The 17382-nt window shown below is 42.6% G+C and overlaps 2 protein-coding genes across 2 annotated transcripts in view; one reads left to right on the top strand and one right to left on the bottom strand.

Annotated features, from left to right (window-relative positions):
• The window catches only part of LOC129703370 (mediator of RNA polymerase II transcription subunit 12-like protein), a 453395-nt gene that overhangs the window by 307286 nt on the left and 128727 nt on the right, over positions 1 to 17382 (bottom strand). The window lies entirely within an intron of this gene.
• Positions 8088 to 12831, top strand: LOC129703360 (P2Y purinoceptor 14-like). The gene is made up of 2 exons (XM_055645736.1): positions 8088 to 8293; positions 11731 to 12831. Exons 1-2 carry the CDS (start codon positions 8167 to 8169, stop codon positions 12822 to 12824), a joined length of 1221 nt encoding a protein of 406 aa, XP_055501711.1. The 5' UTR covers positions 8088 to 8166; the 3' UTR covers positions 12825 to 12831.

Below are 17382 nucleotides of genomic sequence, written 5' to 3'. Positions count from 1 at the left end.
AGAAACAGTTAGACAGATACATGGATTGGGCAGGTTTGGAGGGATATGGACCAAGCGCAGGCAGGTGCCAGTGTGGGCAAGTTTGGCCAAAGGGCATTTTTCTACACAGTATCACTCTATGACTATGACACCCATAGTCAGGATCAAACCAAAGTCTCTGGCTCAGTAAGGCAGCAACTCTACCGCTGCGCTATCGTGTCACACGCAGACCTGCAAAAGTCCAATAGAGATTCGGCAACATGCCAAGTCTCCTCAAGGATGGATGTAGAGGCAGTAGAGAGTTGTCATTGTAACAGCAGGGCCCAGGACAGAGATTCGGAGATGCGAATGCTGCGGACCTAGAAGCTGTGACTTTTCCGATGCTGGCCCGCCAATGAAGATAGGTGCCTGGTCCCTCAGCTGAAGTTAACAATCAGCTCCTTAGTCTTGTTAAAGTTGAGAGCTAGGTTGTTCTTCTGGCACCACTCAACTAGATTACGGATTTCCTTCCTGTACTCTAACTCATCATTAATAACCAATATTTCCTCCATTTATTCCATCAAATGCTTTCATGATATCAATTACTCCTGGTAGGTTTCCTCTCAACCTGCCAAACACTAGAATCACAGTCATACATCATGAAAACAGGCCATTCGGCCCATCTCGCCCATGCCAACAAGATGCCCCCTCTACACCAGTCCCACCTACCTGTATTTGGCCCATATCCCTCTTAATATTTCCTATCCATGTACCTGTCCAAATATTTTTTAAATGTTGTTATAGTAACAGCTTCAAATATCTCATCTGTCAGCTTGTTCCACCCTCTGTGTGGAAAAAGCTGCCCCTCTGGTTCCTCTTAAAAAACTCCCCTCTCACCTTAAACCTCTGTCCCCTGATTCTTAATTCCCCATCTGGGTAAAAGATTTGGTGCATCTACTCAACCTACTCCTCGCATGATCATATACACAGCTATATGATCAACCTCATCCTCCTGTGCTCCAAGGAGTAAAGTCTGAGCCTGCCCAATCTGTAGCTCAGGCCCACAAGCCCAAGAAACGTCCTTGAAAATCTTCTCTGCACGCTTTCCAAATCTTTCCAGCTTAACCAGTTCTTTCCTATTTCAGGGTGACCAAAACTGAACACAAATGTGCTGTAGGAAAAATAGCTTCCAATTCACAATATTTTTATTTTACTTTGATCTAAATACTCTTCTCCCCACACACACATCACAATACCGTGACCTGATATAGCACAGAAGACTTCCGTTTTATGATGTCATGCCTTGGTAAAATTAAACTTTTCAATTAGATTCTTTTCCGCAGATGAAGTAATTGCACCCGTTTATTCCCAGTTTCATGTTCTTATGTGAAAGCTGAAGCAAACGTTGCAAATTCATCATTCCTTCACCTCCAAAAGAAATTATACTTTTTCTTGACTTTCAACGGCCCATGTTTTTTTTTATGTTGGCAGCTTAATCACAGTTTCTTGTGTCTACATTTGATTAATTTATTTATGGTTTGTGGGACTTTGCATGAAGATTGGTGGCTTCTCTTTGTCTTCAGTCACCATGTCTTGTGGTGCAGAAGCCGTTTGGAAGCTCCTGAGTACAAACACTGGGAGACACACAAGTACTAGTTAGGTCCCAGCGATAAATGCTGCAGCAACCTCCAACAGCACCAGACACAACATTGAAATAGCCGTGGAGTCATACAGCACAGAAACAGGCCATTCAGCCCAACCCATCCATGTCACGCAAGATACCCCATCTATGCCAGTCCCATTAGCCTGCATTTGGCCCACTGTTGGCAGAGGTGCATTGTGCAGCGATTTTTGCAGCCTACCCAGTGCTAGACCGAAGATAATTCAGAGCAGTAAAAAACACAGTGGGGCATCCATCTTGTTCAAACTGGAAGAGAAACTTTATTTTACACACTTGCTCACACATCAATTACAGTACCTCTCATTGGCTGTCAATAACAGCACCTCTCTTTGGCTGTTATCATTGTCAGTTACTATTGGCTGCTATCATTGTCAGTCATTCACCACCTGCACCAAGATTGTCTGAGTAACAATACAACATTAAGATTAACTTCTTTACAATTGAGAGCATATTTTCATATATGTCAACACCCCCACTTGCTCTCGCATTGTTATCTTAACTCAAAATAAAAACATCCTAAGATTTTCTACTTTACATCATGTAGACTTTTACATACATGGTTACTCTCCAAACATAAACTTTGCAAACTCCATCAACTTAAATTTTGTTGCAGGTTTTGTCATCACATCTGCTACCATCTGGTCTGTTGGGCAATACTCCAAACTTATTTTGCCATGATTCACAGTGGACCTCACAAAGTGATATTTTATGTCCACATGCTTACACCTCTGTCTACTTACAGGATTCTTTGCTAACGCAATTGTACCCTGGTTATCCTCATAAACCTTGGGTGTTGGGTACTGATGTCCATCAATACCTTCTAGTAGTTGTACTAGGTACATACACTCTTGTAGTGTTGCGGCTAACGCCATATACTCAGCCTCACAAGTTGACAGTGCAACGGTGGGCTGCTTTTTGGTTTTCCATGAAATCTCGCAATCTATTGGTGCATGTAGGTAGGCAGTTTTGACATCCATCTGATGTAAAATCAGGTTTTCCTGTGCTGCTTTTTGCATCATCACTCTGATACTGGTCAGGTTAGCAGTAGGAGAAAATGTCTCCTCATAGTCTACACCCAATATTTGACTGTATCCTTTGGCTACATACCGTGCCTTGTATTTATCAGATCCATTCTCATCGTTCTTGCTTGCATATACCCATCTACCCCCCACTGCTTTCTTACCCTCAGGCAAGTTGGTTAGGGTAAATGTGTCATTTTCTCTTAGCGACTGCATTTCCTCATGCATTGCGTTAACCCATTCCTTTGAGTTAGTTGAGGTTACAGCTTCCCTGAATGTTAGGGGGATGTTACACATCAATCTGTAGCAATAATCTATGTTAATCATTACATCATCATCACTCGCCTTGCCAGTTACATATTCACTTGAGTAACCTGGTTTCTTCCTCAATCTAGAAGGGTAACGTGCAGGCTCATGCTTGTTTTCACCTGGCTGTGCTTGGCTATTCACCTCAGGCCTAGTTACTGGATCTTGGCCCTTAGTATGTCCTGGACTCTCATCAGTATTTTTTCTCATCCTACTGGCCCTATTCTGCACCTCAAAGTCATCATCACTGGGGGTCATGTCAGTCTGTGTCTGCCTCTCTATAATTGTTTTGGTCACAAACTTCACCAGTCTGTGCTTCTTTACTTTCCCATTGTCAGGATAGTAAACCATGTAAGCTGGGCTATTCTTGTCGTACCCGACAAAGATTCCCTTCTCACACTTTGAGTCCAGTTTTCTCTTGTCCTGTTTATAGACATAACACTCAGACCCAAACTTTTGCATCCTAGACAGGTTGGGCCGTTTTCTTGTCAGCATCAAGTAAGGCGTCTGCTTTGTGCGCTTGTTAAAGCATCTGTTCCTCACTACAGCTGCTGTCTGCACTGCATAGGTCCAAAACTGTTTAGGTAACTCACTCTCTATTAGCATACACCTGGCCATGTCAAACAGGGTGCGCCAATTTCGCTCAGCAGTACCATTCTGGTGTGGTGAGTATGGCGCTGAGGTCTCATGTCTAATGCAATTTCTGCTGAGTAGTGCCTGGTAATTCTTTCCCATGAATTCAGTACCATTGTCAGACCTCATACATTTAATCTTCCCGTATGGGGCTGTGTCAGCAAGAAACTTCTCGGTGGCTTGCACTGTGTCACTCTTATTCTTTAGAAAGTACACAAACACTGCACTGGAATAATCATCAGTGAATGATAGCGCAAACCTGTACCCCTCTCTGGACTCTGGGTCTATCGGTCCCGCTAAATCTGTGTGTACCAACTTCAAAGCTGCTTTGGCTCTTACATCAGGGTCCCTGTTCCTAGTTTGGATAAACTTTCCCTGAGTACACACTTCACAGTGTAGAGCAGGTTTGTCTGTTTTGCCCTTAATTGCCATACCTTCAACAACATTCTGTAATTTTTTAATATCTTCATAATTACAGTGCCCTAGAATCTCATGCCATGTCTGCATATCATAACTGCTCTTACATTGGTCATCACATTCAACGTTTACCGTGTGCAAATAGTACAGTCTGTTGTACTCATGAATGTGGAATTTTGTACCGTCCTTGTGTTGTAGGACGTCTTCCCCGTCCCTGAAGATTACGGTTGCTCCGCTGGAAGTAGCTGCTTTTACAGAGAAGATGTCCTGCGGGTATGAGGGGATGTACAACGCCTGCCTCAGTGTTGTGTTGTGGCGACGCCCTTGGCTGTCGACCAAGCAAACCTCCGCGTCTCCTCTGCGCTCCGCGACTCCATCACACCTTGTGCCGTCAGCCAACTCCACGCAGTGTGTCTCGGACTGGAACATATCGTCGAACTTCTTGAACCTTGCTATATCAGTGATGATATGCGAAGTTGCCCCCGTATCGACCATCAGCCCTTTCAACTCGACTCCACGCTCTGACTGGATCTTCGCGTCCCTTTCACTCACCAGGAATGCATATTCCTTGTTAGTCTCCTCGGAAACTTGTCGTGCGTCGTCCCGCCGCTGTTTCCGTCTGCAGGTTGCGTCCCGATGTGCGGTGCTTTTACAGTGACTACACCACTGCTTGCGTTGACATGCTCTGGCTTTATGTCCTTTTAGGCCACACCTGAAGCACACAATGTCCGCTCTCTCCGCACTTGTACTTGTCGTGTCGGGTTTAACACTCGGTTGCACACGTGCCTTCATGACATTGTCGTCGGATGCTGCTGCACGCATCTTTTCAGTATCTTCATAGCTCCGTAGTTTAGTTTTAAATTCGGCAAAAGGCATTGCCTGCTCACTTTGCGTGACATGGATAGCAAATGGTTTGAAAGATTCAGGCAGTCCCTTCAGAATCATTGCAATTAACAGTCCGTCACTCAATACCTCACCAGCGTTTCTCAATGCTGTGATGGCTGTCTCTGCCCTTATAACATATTCAGGTTACCAAGTAAGCGTATGTTCTCGCTGCTCACACTTTTGAGTGAAAAAGTTTTCCAGTTCTGGACATACAGACTCCGTTTTACTTGTCGTTCGGGTTTTAACACACTCGGTTGCACACGGCTTCGTCCACGCATCTTTCAGTATCTTCAATCTCTCAAAATAGTTTAGTTTTAAATTCGCAAAAGGCATTGCCTGCTCACTTTGCGTGACATGGATAGCAAATGGTTTGAAAGATTCAGGCAGTCCCTTCAGAATCATTGCAATTAACAGTCCGTCACTCAATACCTCACCAGCGTTTCTCAATGCTGTGATGGCTGTCTCTGCCCTTATAACATATTCAGTTACACTCTCGCTGCTCAACTTTTGAAGTAAAGTCAGTTCTGTATACAGACTTATTACACGTGGCTTTCCCTTACCCGCATAATAATCTCTCAAAATAGTTAGCGCTTTCCGCCCATCGTCTGCTGCTTCTCGCATTACCAGCGACAAACTCTTGTCATCCAGAAACTGGATTAGCTCAGCATATGCCTCTGAATTTTTGGCCTTGTCTCCTTCTTCATTGTCGGTAGGCTCTTCCAAGATAGTATCCTTTAGCCCTTGCAACCGAAGATGGCCCAAAAATTTCGTCTCCCACAGCTCATAGTTCTTTTCATCTCCGTCAAAAACTAGCCGAGACCAGCGGCTACTCGACTGGGTGCTCCGTCTACTCATGGTGCTAGCTTAGCAAGTTAACTCTCACCGGACGTTTCTCTCGGTGGTAAATCCCTGGGTAACTGTCTCTGGGTACCTCTGGGTAACTCTAGGTAAAGCTGGGTAAAGCTGGGCCCATAACCTGTTGGCAGAGGTGCATTGTGCAGCGATTCTTGCAGCCTACCCAGTGCTAGACCGAAGATAATTCAGAGCAGTAAAAAACACAGTGGGGCATCCATCTTGTTCAAACTGGAAGAGAAACTTTATTTACACACTTGCTCACACATCAATTACAGTACCTCTCATTGGCTGTCAATAACAGCACCTCTCTTTGGCTGTTATCATTGTCAGTTACTATTGGCTGCTATCATTGTCAGTCATTCACCACCTGCACCAAGATTGTCTGAGTAACAATAAAACATTAAGATTAACTTCTTTACAATTGAGAGCATATTTTCATATATGTCAACACCCACATTCCTCTAATGATTTCCTATCTATGTTCCCATCCAAACTCATTGGACATGTTGATCCCATATCCAAAGGTCTTTTGAGTTTTATTATTGTACGTGTCTGAACAACTTCCTCTGATAGTTTGTTCCATAAACACACCAACCTCTATGTGAAAATGTTGCCTCTCAGGTTTCCATTAAATCTTTCCCATTTCACCTTAAACCATCTAGATCTCGATTCCCCCGATCCTGGAAAAAAAATACATGATTTACCCGATCTATGCCTCTCATGATTTTACACACCTCAATAAGATCTCCCTCAGTCTCCTTAACCTTATGGCCCAGCCTACAATGCAAAACCTAGTCAAATACCTTGTTGAAGTCCATATAGCGCACATCAACCATCAACCCTCTTTAGTGACCTCCTCAAAAATATCAATCAATTAATGATGCAGGATTTCCCCGTACAAAGCCTTGTTGATTACCACTGATCAATCCCTGCCATTCCAAATGATCGTAACTCATCCTTCCCTTTTCTCCCCAACCCACCTCCATGTCTCGATTGGTCTTGCACCTATTTCTTTACAGTCACATCTGTGGAGTCTTTTAAGTTCCTGGGAACCATCATCTCCAAGGACCTTAAGAGGGGGGCTACCATCGACTCCACAGTCAAAAGGGCACGACAGAGGATGTACTTCCTACGGCAGCTGAGGAAGCACAATGTGCCTCAGGCAATGATGGCCCAATTCTAAACGGCCATCGTAGAGTCTGTTCTCACCATCTCCATCATGGTCTGGTTTGGCTCAGCTACAAAGCACGACACCTGGAGGCTGCAACGAATCGTCCGATCAGCAGAGAAGATTATTGGCTGCAACCTTCCCTCCATTGATGAACTGCACACTGCAAGGGCCAGGAAGCGAGCGGGCAAGATCATCTCTGACTCCTCTCACCCTGGCCACAAACTCTTTGAATCACTTCCCTCTGGAAGGCAACTCTGGACTGTCAAAGCTGCCACAGCCAGACATAAAAACAGTATTTAATCCACGAGTTGTTGCTCTACTCAACAGCCAAAAATCTGTAGCCTCCCTTTGATCTGGTATTTTGTTGGTTTCACATACTTGATCAATGGTGTTTTATCATTAATGTTTTATTATTATAAATTTTTAGTGTTTTCTGAGTCATTTGTAACTGTCACTGTATATCATATTGTTACTTGTGGGCAGAGCACCAAGGCAAATTCCTTGTATGTGAATACTTGGCAAATAAACTTACTTACTTACTTACTCACAGAAAATTAAATGAAACTTGTCTGGGGCCTTACACATTCCAAAAAAAAGGACACAAAGTGCTGGAGTTACTCTGCAGGTCAGGCAGCATCTCTGGAGAACATGGATAAGTGATTTTTCGGGTCGAGACCCTTCTTCTGACTAATTGGGGGACTGGAGAAACAGGGAGAGAGAAGAGACAGGACAATGCATGGCAGGTCATAGGTGGACATAGGTGAGGGGTTGCAAATTGTGAAGCCAGAGGAAGGAATGCCAGAGGAGAAGGCGAGGGGATAAATAGGTGTGTGTCCAGGTGGGGCACAGGGGAAGAGAGGTAAGGGGCTGTTGGGGGGGGGGGGGGGGGAAACATATAGTTAGAGAATTCAATGTTAATACTGTTGTGTTGTGGGCTACCCAAGCTTTGTGTAAACCCACATTCTCAGTTCCTTGTTTCTATAATAGCACATTGCAATATATCCAAACAACTATATCTTCATTACCCTACAATGTTTAAAACATAGAAGTGATCAAAAAAATCAACAGAAATCACATAAGTTTTCCAAATTGGTCCATTTCCTTTTGTGTGTGTGTTTTAACTCCCAATGTTGTAATGAACTCAGGGCCAGCTGAACTAAATTGCTTCATTGCACCATTTACTTCCTTTCTACTTAATTCTGGTTTGACAAACTGCTGAATTGACAATCATCATCATCGTCATGAGAACTTTAAAAGGCCCTTGCCCTGCACAATTGTATTCCGCTCAGCGTTGCTGCTTCTCACTCCACGGGACTCCGTCCGACCCACTGGTGGACCATCGCAACCACAACAAAACTTCTAATTCAGGTGGGTGATTAGTTTAGTTTAGTTTAGTTTAGTTTATTGTAAAGCTTTTGTTGCATGCTCACCAGTCAGCGGTTAGACGAAACGTGATTACAATCGAGCCAACCGCAGTGTACAGATACACGATAAAGGGAATAATGTGAATAACATTTAGTACAAGATAAAGTCCAGTAAAGACCAATCAAAGAAGGTCCAAGGGTCACCAATGAGGTGGACAGTAGCTTAGCTCCGCTCACTAGTTGTTGGTAAGATGCTTTGGTTGCCCGGATCACAGCTGGGAAGAAACTGTTCGTGACTCTGGATGTGAGTATTTTCACACTTCTGCACCTCTTGATTGATGGAAGAATGGAGAAGAGGAAATGTCTGGGGTGCGACTCGGGATGAGAGGGGAAAAGCTTTAAGGAGATGTGCAGAGCAATGTTCTTTTTACACAGGGTCTGCAATTTTACGAGGGTCTCCAATGAGGTAGATGGTAGTTCAGGACCGATCTCCAGCTGTTGATAGAGTGGTTTAGTTGATGAGTTACTGCCTCACAGTGCCAGAGATGTGGGGTCTATCCTGACTGTGAGTGTTGTGTGTATGGATTTGTACGTTCTCCCCGTGACCGCGTGAATTGTCTCCAGCTGCACGGGTTTCCTCCCACATCCCAAAGACGTGCAGGTTTGTAGGTTCATTGGCTTCTGTAAAATTGCCCCTAGTGTGTAGGATGCAAAACCTGGATAACATAGAACTAGTGTATGGGTAATCGTTCGTTAGCGCAGGTTTGTTTCCACCCTGTATCTCCAAACTAAACTAATATGTAGGTGGGCTGCTTAGTATGTTTGCAGATGCCCCAAAACTGGTGGAGTTATGAATAGTGGGGAAGGTTGTCAAAGGATTCTGTGGGATATAGATCAGTTAAAAATGTGTGCATGGAAATGGCAGATGGAGTTTAATGCAGATAAGTAGTAGCTGAACTGTGAACGGTTAAATGCACGAAGTGTACAGTAAATAACAGGACACAGAAGGACAATGTACAAAGGGATCTTGCAAACTAATAGCCCTCTGAAATTAGCAACACAAGTAGATAGAGTGGTAAAAGTGGCATATAGCATGTATATCTTCATCTTTCAGGTGTTGGTATAAAAGTCACCAAGTCTTGTTACAGCTGTATAAAACTTTGTTTAAGCCTCATTCAGAGTATTGTGTCTAATTCTGGTCACCGCGTTTCAGGAAGGGTGTGGAGGCTTTGACAAAGTTCATTTAGTTTAGTTTACTGTCACTTGAACTGAGGTACAGTGAAGGGGCTTTTCTAGTAGCTTGCTGACCAGTCAGCAGAAAGACTATACAGGTTTACAATCAAGTCACCCACAGTGTATAGAGACAGAATAAAGGGAATAACGTTTAGTGCAAGATAACTTGGATGAGAGAGTATTAGCAATAAGGACAGGTTGGATAAACTTGGATTTTCTTCTCTGGAGCATAGAAGGCTAAGGGACAACGTGATAGATGTGTATAAAATTATGAGAGGCATAGATAAGGTAGATAGCCAGACTCTTTTACCCATGGTGGAATCATTAAATACTAAAGGGTGAAGTTTCTAAGGTAAGAGGGCAAAAATTCCAAGAAGATTTATGATGCAATTTATTTTACATATTGAGAGTGCTTGATGCCTGGAATGTGCTGCTGGAGGAAGCGGTAGAAACAGAAGCAACAGCATTTAAGAGTTGTTTAGATAGGCACATGCCCAGGCAGTGAATGAACAGATATAGACCAGATGCAGGCAGACAGGATTAGTTTAGTTGGCACAGACACAATGGGCCGAAGGGCCTGTTCTGTGCAGTATTGTTCTATGCCATTTCTATTGTGAATTACCCCTTAGTGTTAGTAAAGAGGGAAACAATAATCAAAAACATTTATGAGTTAAAGCGTGACACCTGAAATCTACAACTCGTTAACTCTCTTAAGATATAAAACAGTGTTAACACCACAACCAAGCTTCTCCAAGTTCCATCATTCCACACCCGCAAAACCATTTTGTTTCTCCAGGACCATGAACTTTACTATCTAAACGTTCAGTTCAATCGTACCATAAGATTCCAATATGGCTATGAGGCACTTTACAGGTGGTATAGATGGTATAGGGTGATTTCACGAAAGGCACTGGATCATAGATCCTCACCCACGTTGACGCAAAATTTAACTGGGCTACAAACGTCACTTCCGGTACATGTTATTGATGCTAGAAACGCGTACTTTCACACCGGTTAAAAACCGCGAAAACAGTCCGTTTTTGAGCTGTAAGTAACTGTGCCAGTCGGGGTGATCGTGCGGCACAGTTATCTTACTTTAGAGTCCAGAAGATAGAGAAAAAACAAAGGTAAAGACAAGACGGAGCTGAAGGGGCAACAACAGCGGAACTGGTTAGCAAACATTGGCCGTGGAGATATAAAGATAGAAAATATCGAGAATTATCGCGTTTGCTCAGTGCATTTCATCAAAAGTAAGGCATGATGTTTTATCTTTATTAATTTGTTATATAAAAAGTTTTAAAAGTGAAAAATCCATCATTAAAATTGCAAAATCTTCCATGGTTCTCAGGTGGGTTTTAACATGCAAAAGGAAAATGCTTCTGAAGCTACATTTACCATTTAAATAATCGTAAACCATAAATGCGTTTTGAAATGAATTTCAGACCGTTTTCGCAGTTTTTAACGGGTGTGAAAGTACGCGTTTCCAGCATCAATAACATGTACCGTAAGTGACGTTTGTACCCCAGTTAAATTTTGTGTCCACGTGGGTGAGGATTTATGATCCAGTGACCTTTCGTGAAATCACCCCATAGTTGCTGCACACCAGCAGCAGAGACCGAGGTTGGATCCTGACTACGGGTGCTGTCTGTGTCTGGGGTTTGTACGTTGGCAAAGATGTGCGGGTTTGGAGGCTAATGGACCCTCTGTAAATTTCCTCTAGTGTGTAGAGAGTGGATGTGAAAGTGGGATAACATAGAACTAGTACGAACAGTTGGCCGCATGGACTTAGTCAGCTGAAGGACCTGTTTCAGAATTAGGCCAGTTCCAATAACTTAGACAGCTTGCAGATATAGTTTAGAAATACAGCATGTAAACAAGACCTTTGGCCCACCGACTATAGATCACCTGTTCACACAAGTTCTATGTTATCCCACTCTCTCATGCACCCTCTACAAATTTGGGACAATTTACAGAGGGCCAATTAACCTACAAACCCGCACGTCTTTGGGATGTGCGAGGAAACCGAGCGCCAGTAGAAAATCCACGCGGACGCAGGGAGAACGAGCAAACTCCGCACACAGACAATACCCAAGGTCGGGATGGAACCAGGGTCTCTGGTGCTGTGAGGTAGCGGCTTTACCAACTGTGCCGCCATTTGGATGGAGCAGATATCTTAAAACTAACCTATCATTCTGTCTTAATATTTAGATGTGTTGATGGCCGACTATATAGCAAGCAATGAGAGTGCAACATGGACCAATACCTCCCACAACAACACTTGCCTACTACCCTACACTGTTTATCCATCATTTATGCTTATTGCATACACCACCATTTGTATAGCTGGAGCCATTCTCAACTGCCTGGCTTTCACCGTATACTTCTGTCACATTCCCAGCAGCAATAGCGTCATCGTTTATTTGAAAAATCTGGTGGTGGCCGATTCATTGCTCGTTCTGTCTCTGCCGATAAGGATCATAGAGCTGAACGTCATGTTCTCTGTCGCATTCAGGAAATTCTACTGTAGTTTCATAGCTTCAATCTTCTATTTGAATATGTACTCGAGCATTCTCTTCCTCGGGTACATAGCTGGCAACAGATACCTCAAGATTGTGAAACCACTCAATACGTACTCTATCCAAAGACTCCGATCTGCCAAAATTCTCTCTGTAGGAACCTGGTGCACACTCTTTGCCCTTGGATTGTCTTATGTATTCCTGAAGGGGGAAAAGGAGGTAAAGACCAATTTGAAAACAGCTTGCCTGGAATTTAGAGGAGGTTTTGGAGTATACTGGCATCTAGCCCTTCACACTAGTGGCACAATCTTGTTTCTCCTTGTGTTAATAGCTCTCTGCTTCTTCTACTTTCAAACCCTGAAGCGACTGGAGAAGTCCCCATCTTCGAGTTCAAGCAAGAAGAAAGTCAAGGCAAAAAACAACATTCTCATTCTGCTTGTCGTGTTCCTAATTTGCTTTGTCCCATATCACATAGTCAGGATTCCTTACATATTGAGTCAGATAAATGTAATCCCCAATTGTTACTGGAGGAGGATGCTGCTCAACTTCAAGGAGCCCACCATTGTTCTGGCAACGCTTAATTCGTGCTTGGATCCGGTGATCTACTTCTTATCCTGCAAGGCATTTAGGTCGAAGTTGGGGCTGGATAAAAATGAAAGTGACAGCGACCCACCCGAAGACCGATCTTCACGTGCGAACACGTCGCAAACTGTGCTGGACTCGCCTGCCAACAGCCACGTCAACAATGCAAATGACTGCAGTATTAACCTTGAAAAGCTGAACTAGGTTTCCATCCCGTGTAGGAAGGAACTGCAGATGCTGGCTTACACCGAAGGTAGACACAAAATGCTGGAGTAACTCAGCGAGTCAGGCAGCATCCCTGGAGAAAAGGAATAGGTAACGTTTCGGGTCGGGACCATTCTTGTCTAAAATCTATATTCCTTACTAAATATTTTCTTTCATCATTTCTACATTAGCAAGTGTGGCCAGTGGGGAACACTGAGATCAGGGGCACTCATTTATACTTTACAGACACTCAGATTCCTCTGTGCAGCAACATAATGTAGTCATTCTCCATCTCAATAAAATTCTGCTCCCTCCTTTTTTTCGTTTCAAATGTATAACCTCACAATTCTGCACATTATACTTCACCAGCCAATTTCTTTCCTTTCCCTTCACTTGCCATCTCTTTCCATAACTCACAATCTAATTTTCCATCTAACTATATATCGTTGAAAAATTGTATCATTTTGCCTCTTTCCTTCATTGGCAGTAGTTTTGTTTCATTGTGGGATACAGCTGCCATCACCTATTGGTTGTGAGTTTGATTGATTGAAAGATACAGCATGGAAACAGGCCCTACGGCCGACCGAGTCCATGCCGACCATCGATCACCTGTTCACGTGAGTTCTACGTAATCGCACTTTCGCAGCCAATCTCTGTGCACAAAGGGCCATTTACAGAAGCTAATTAACCTTCAAACCCGCACGTCTTTGAGATGCGGAAGAAAACCGCAGCACCCGGAGGAAACCCACGCAATCACAGGGGGAATGTGCAAACTCTGCAGACAGTATCCAAGGTCAGGATCGAATCCGGGTCTCTGGTGCTGTGAGGCAGCGGCTCTACCAGTTGCATCACTGTGCCGCCCACTGGAGGCACAGACGGATCACAAGGCCCTTAAGTAATGTAGATGGCAACAGATAACTGTTGTGCTGCTGCAAGTAAGAATTTCAGTGTTCCTTTTTGGGACACATGACAATAAACCATTCTTGACTGTTGACTCTTGATCCCTGTGACACCCCACTAGCTACAGTTTGCCAATCAGAAAGTGATTCTCTGTATTGTGTTGGTCAGATAGCCCTTGATCCATAATGCATTATGCCTGGTGTCACTGGTTCTTACCTTGAACATTAACCTTTATCGTTCTGGAGCTTCCCCATGCTCTCTACATTTAAAACAGACCAGTGATGTGATGAGATGCTTCCTGACCTGTTGAGTTACTCCAGATCTTTGTGCCTTTAGACTTTAGAGATACAGTGTGGAAACTGGTCCATCGGCCCACTGAGTCCATTTCAACCAGCGATCACTCCATATACTAACACTATCCTGAACACTAGGGACAATTTCTACAGAAACCAAATAACCTTCAAACTCGCATGTCTTTGGAATGTGGGAGGAAACAAACACCCAGAGAAAACCCAGGCCTTTAGACTTTAGAGGTACAGGACTTCCGGTGGCGCCATGCTGGACTAGCAGTCGCAACTTTTAGCTCCGCTGCTGTAAAATCGCGGTTTTTCGCGTTAAAATCGGGTCTGGAGGTCGGGACCAATTCAAAAACTCACCGGGGCCCCGGGACATCGCGCTGATGACGTCATCAGTAAGCGCTGCGATTTAAAATGGAGGGAAAAAGGATTTAAATGAAAAAAACGTCTTCAGCTCAGAGCCCTCAGAGAACAATCTCAAAACTTCTGAAAACACAGAAAACTGAAGAACAGACCTCTGAAGTGGATTCTGGAATGGCTACAAGGGCCAAGACCGAGTTGGCTACTAAGGAGAAAAATGAAATGGAGGCGATAAAGAACTCGGTAAGCGAACTGAGAAAAGATATTGAGGCTGTAAACTCAAAAATGATGGAAAATATTAATGGAAATATTGATGGAAAATATGTCGAACATTAATGCTGGTAATCAAAACGTTATTGACTGCATTGGCATTATACAAAACGAATTGAGGATGTGCATGAAGAGCTAATGGGGAGAATTAATAAAGGGGAAGAAGAATCTAAGAAGAAGTTTGAGGCTGTGCATGTAATTGTTTCTTCACAAGTAACTGCAATGAAAGACATGGAAACAATTGTTGATCAAATGGCTGAAGATATGCAGGGAATGAAGCCAGAACTAAGCCTCAAGAGTCAACTGGTAAAAGTCTCAGATAAAGGTCTTGATCTTGAAGCTCGCTCAAGGCGCCAAAATCTACGAATACTGGGAGTAACTGAAGGAGCAGAGGGAAATAACGCCCGTGAGTTCACTGCCAACTTAATCAAAAAGGTACTAAATTTACCTGTGGAACCGGAAATTGAAGTGACACATCGAATACCTAGATTTAAGCCTAGATCATAAGCAGATCCAGCCCACCCACGACAGATCATAGTCAAACTTCGGGACATTTCAGCACTTGAAGAGCTGATGAAAAAAATCAAATATGGAGTGAAGATGACCTTTGGAAACAACACTATCAAACTCCTCCGGGATTATCCCTATGAGATCGTGCAAAAGAGAAGAAAGTTCGCACAGACAAGACAGATTCTCCACGGAGTTAAAGATGTCAGATGTGGCGTTTTTTATCCGGCCAGGATGCGCATTACTTTCAAGGGAAAAGAGAAAACTTTCACTAATTCGGACGCATCTTATAAATATGCCGAAGAGATTGTGGCAGAAACAGAAGATTAATCAAGGTAGCGGGACGATATGGACAATTTATTTCCTTTTATTACTTCATAGAGAACACCCGAAGATAAGGGAGGAAATACTATTCTCTAAAAGTTTAAAATGGAAGATCATTTCCACGTGCGCCAGTCTAGACACCCTATCTCCTTTGGACGCTTTGGAAATCAACTCAAGGACATTCTTTGTTCAAAATGAAGGAAAGACTGATAAGCAACGCAGAGACGAACAGCAGAGCCGAATTTGGAAAACATCACAAGGACAAATGGCGGTTTAAGATCTTAAAACAGCTTTACAAAATATAGAGAATTAACAATACTAATATAGAAATATAAATGGAAACTAACCTGAACTATATAATGGGCAAAATGTAATAATGTGCTAAAAAGACTGACTAGCGCGTATATAGAGATAACAAATTTTAGAATTAAAGTAGATAATACTGAATGTTTAAGTGTTATGGAGTTTGTGTGGGGAAGGGAGAAGACTCGGGCTCCTGGCATAATTCCAGGAGCCGGTTTCAGGTTAACCCTTACAGCTAACAGCTTACTATTATCAAAAGTATAACCAATTATAAATAATTAGTAGATGAAAGTGTTAGATAAATAAATTTCACAGTAGCTGAACACAGATCTGATAAGTCTGAATGAAATATATATATATAGTGTAATTGGGTGAAATATAATTGATTTTGAACTGGTACCGCCCTCCTAGGTTTAGAGTAATAAAAGGTGCGGAGCTAATTGTACAACATCAACTTCGGAAGTCGAATAGATGTCGAACCCCACAGAGGCGTGGGACACGCACTACAGTGTCAAATACTTAAGACACTGTAATTTTACCTGTTCAATTGTTTTTTTTTATCACAATATGTCACTACTATGTGTTTTTTTTTTTCAAGGGAAATCGCAAAAGGGATCTACCAAGGAAGTTAGTAATAAAAACACCCCCCAAATATCCAGAGTCCTGAGGTATGGATGCACCGTAATATATAAGGGTATTAAAATCAGAGAAAATGCATGATAAACAAAAGAAAATGGGAGGAATCACATTGTGTAGTTGGAATATAAGGGGTATTAATGAACCAATTAAAAGGGGCAAAATACTAGCTCAGTTGAAATCATATAACACGGACATTACTTTTCTACAAGAAACGCACCTTAAACATCAAGATCAGATGAGATTGAGGGCGAATTGGATAGGCCAAACATTTCACTCCTCATATACTTCGAAATCCAGAGGCACCGCAATCATTATTCGCAAAGGAATACCATTCAAATTAAAGAACATTATATCAGGAGAGATCCATGCTACGCCAATCACCTTGGTAAACATAAATGCGCCCAATTTTGATAATCCTCAATTTTTTAATAAAATCCTGAATATAATTGCAGAATTTAACTACCAAAATGTTATAATTGGAGGAGACTTCAACTGTGTTTTAGATCCGTACTTAGATAAATCGATGCAAAAACAAAGAGGTAATATGAAATCTAAAACTAGTGAACTCTTAAATACATGTATAAAAAATAAAAATATAGCAGACGTCTGGAGGATCGCAAATCCGACTGGAAGGGAATACTCGTTTTATTCAATGGTACACAAAACATACTCACTTATAGACTACTTCCTAGTGGATACAAAACTAATTCCTTATACTATAAACCCTAAATATCACACCAATACGATTTCAGATCACTCTCCGCTAACTTTTGTTCTAAAATTAGAAGGAATGTCTACGAACAAATCGTTCTGGAGGTTTAACTCGCAAATTTTGAAAGACCCACAAGAGAGTATATATCTAAAAAAACAGATGGCACGCCAACTGAAAAAACGGGAAAAAGACCATGCAATTTTAAAGATTAAATCAGATAGAGGGGAATTATTAACACTTCCTAATG

The sequence above is a fragment of the Leucoraja erinacea genome, chromosome 14, assembly GCF_028641065.1.
Source record: "Leucoraja erinacea ecotype New England chromosome 14, Leri_hhj_1, whole genome shotgun sequence".
In the NCBI taxonomy this organism is placed as follows: Eukaryota; Metazoa; Chordata; class Chondrichthyes; order Rajiformes; family Rajidae; genus Leucoraja; species Leucoraja erinaceus.
The sequence above is the reverse complement of the archived record's forward strand: the minus strand, read 5'-3'. Positions and strand labels throughout refer to the sequence as shown.

Coding starts and splice junctions, on each gene's coding strand:
- LOC129703360 (XM_055645736.1), top strand. CDS start 8,167: ATGAGAACTTTAAAAGGCCCTTGCCCTGCACAATTGTATTCCGCTCAG. Junction 8,294..11,730: donor CAACAAAACTTCTAATTCAG/GTGGGTGATTAG, acceptor CTTAATATTTAG/ATGTGTTGATGGCCGACTAT.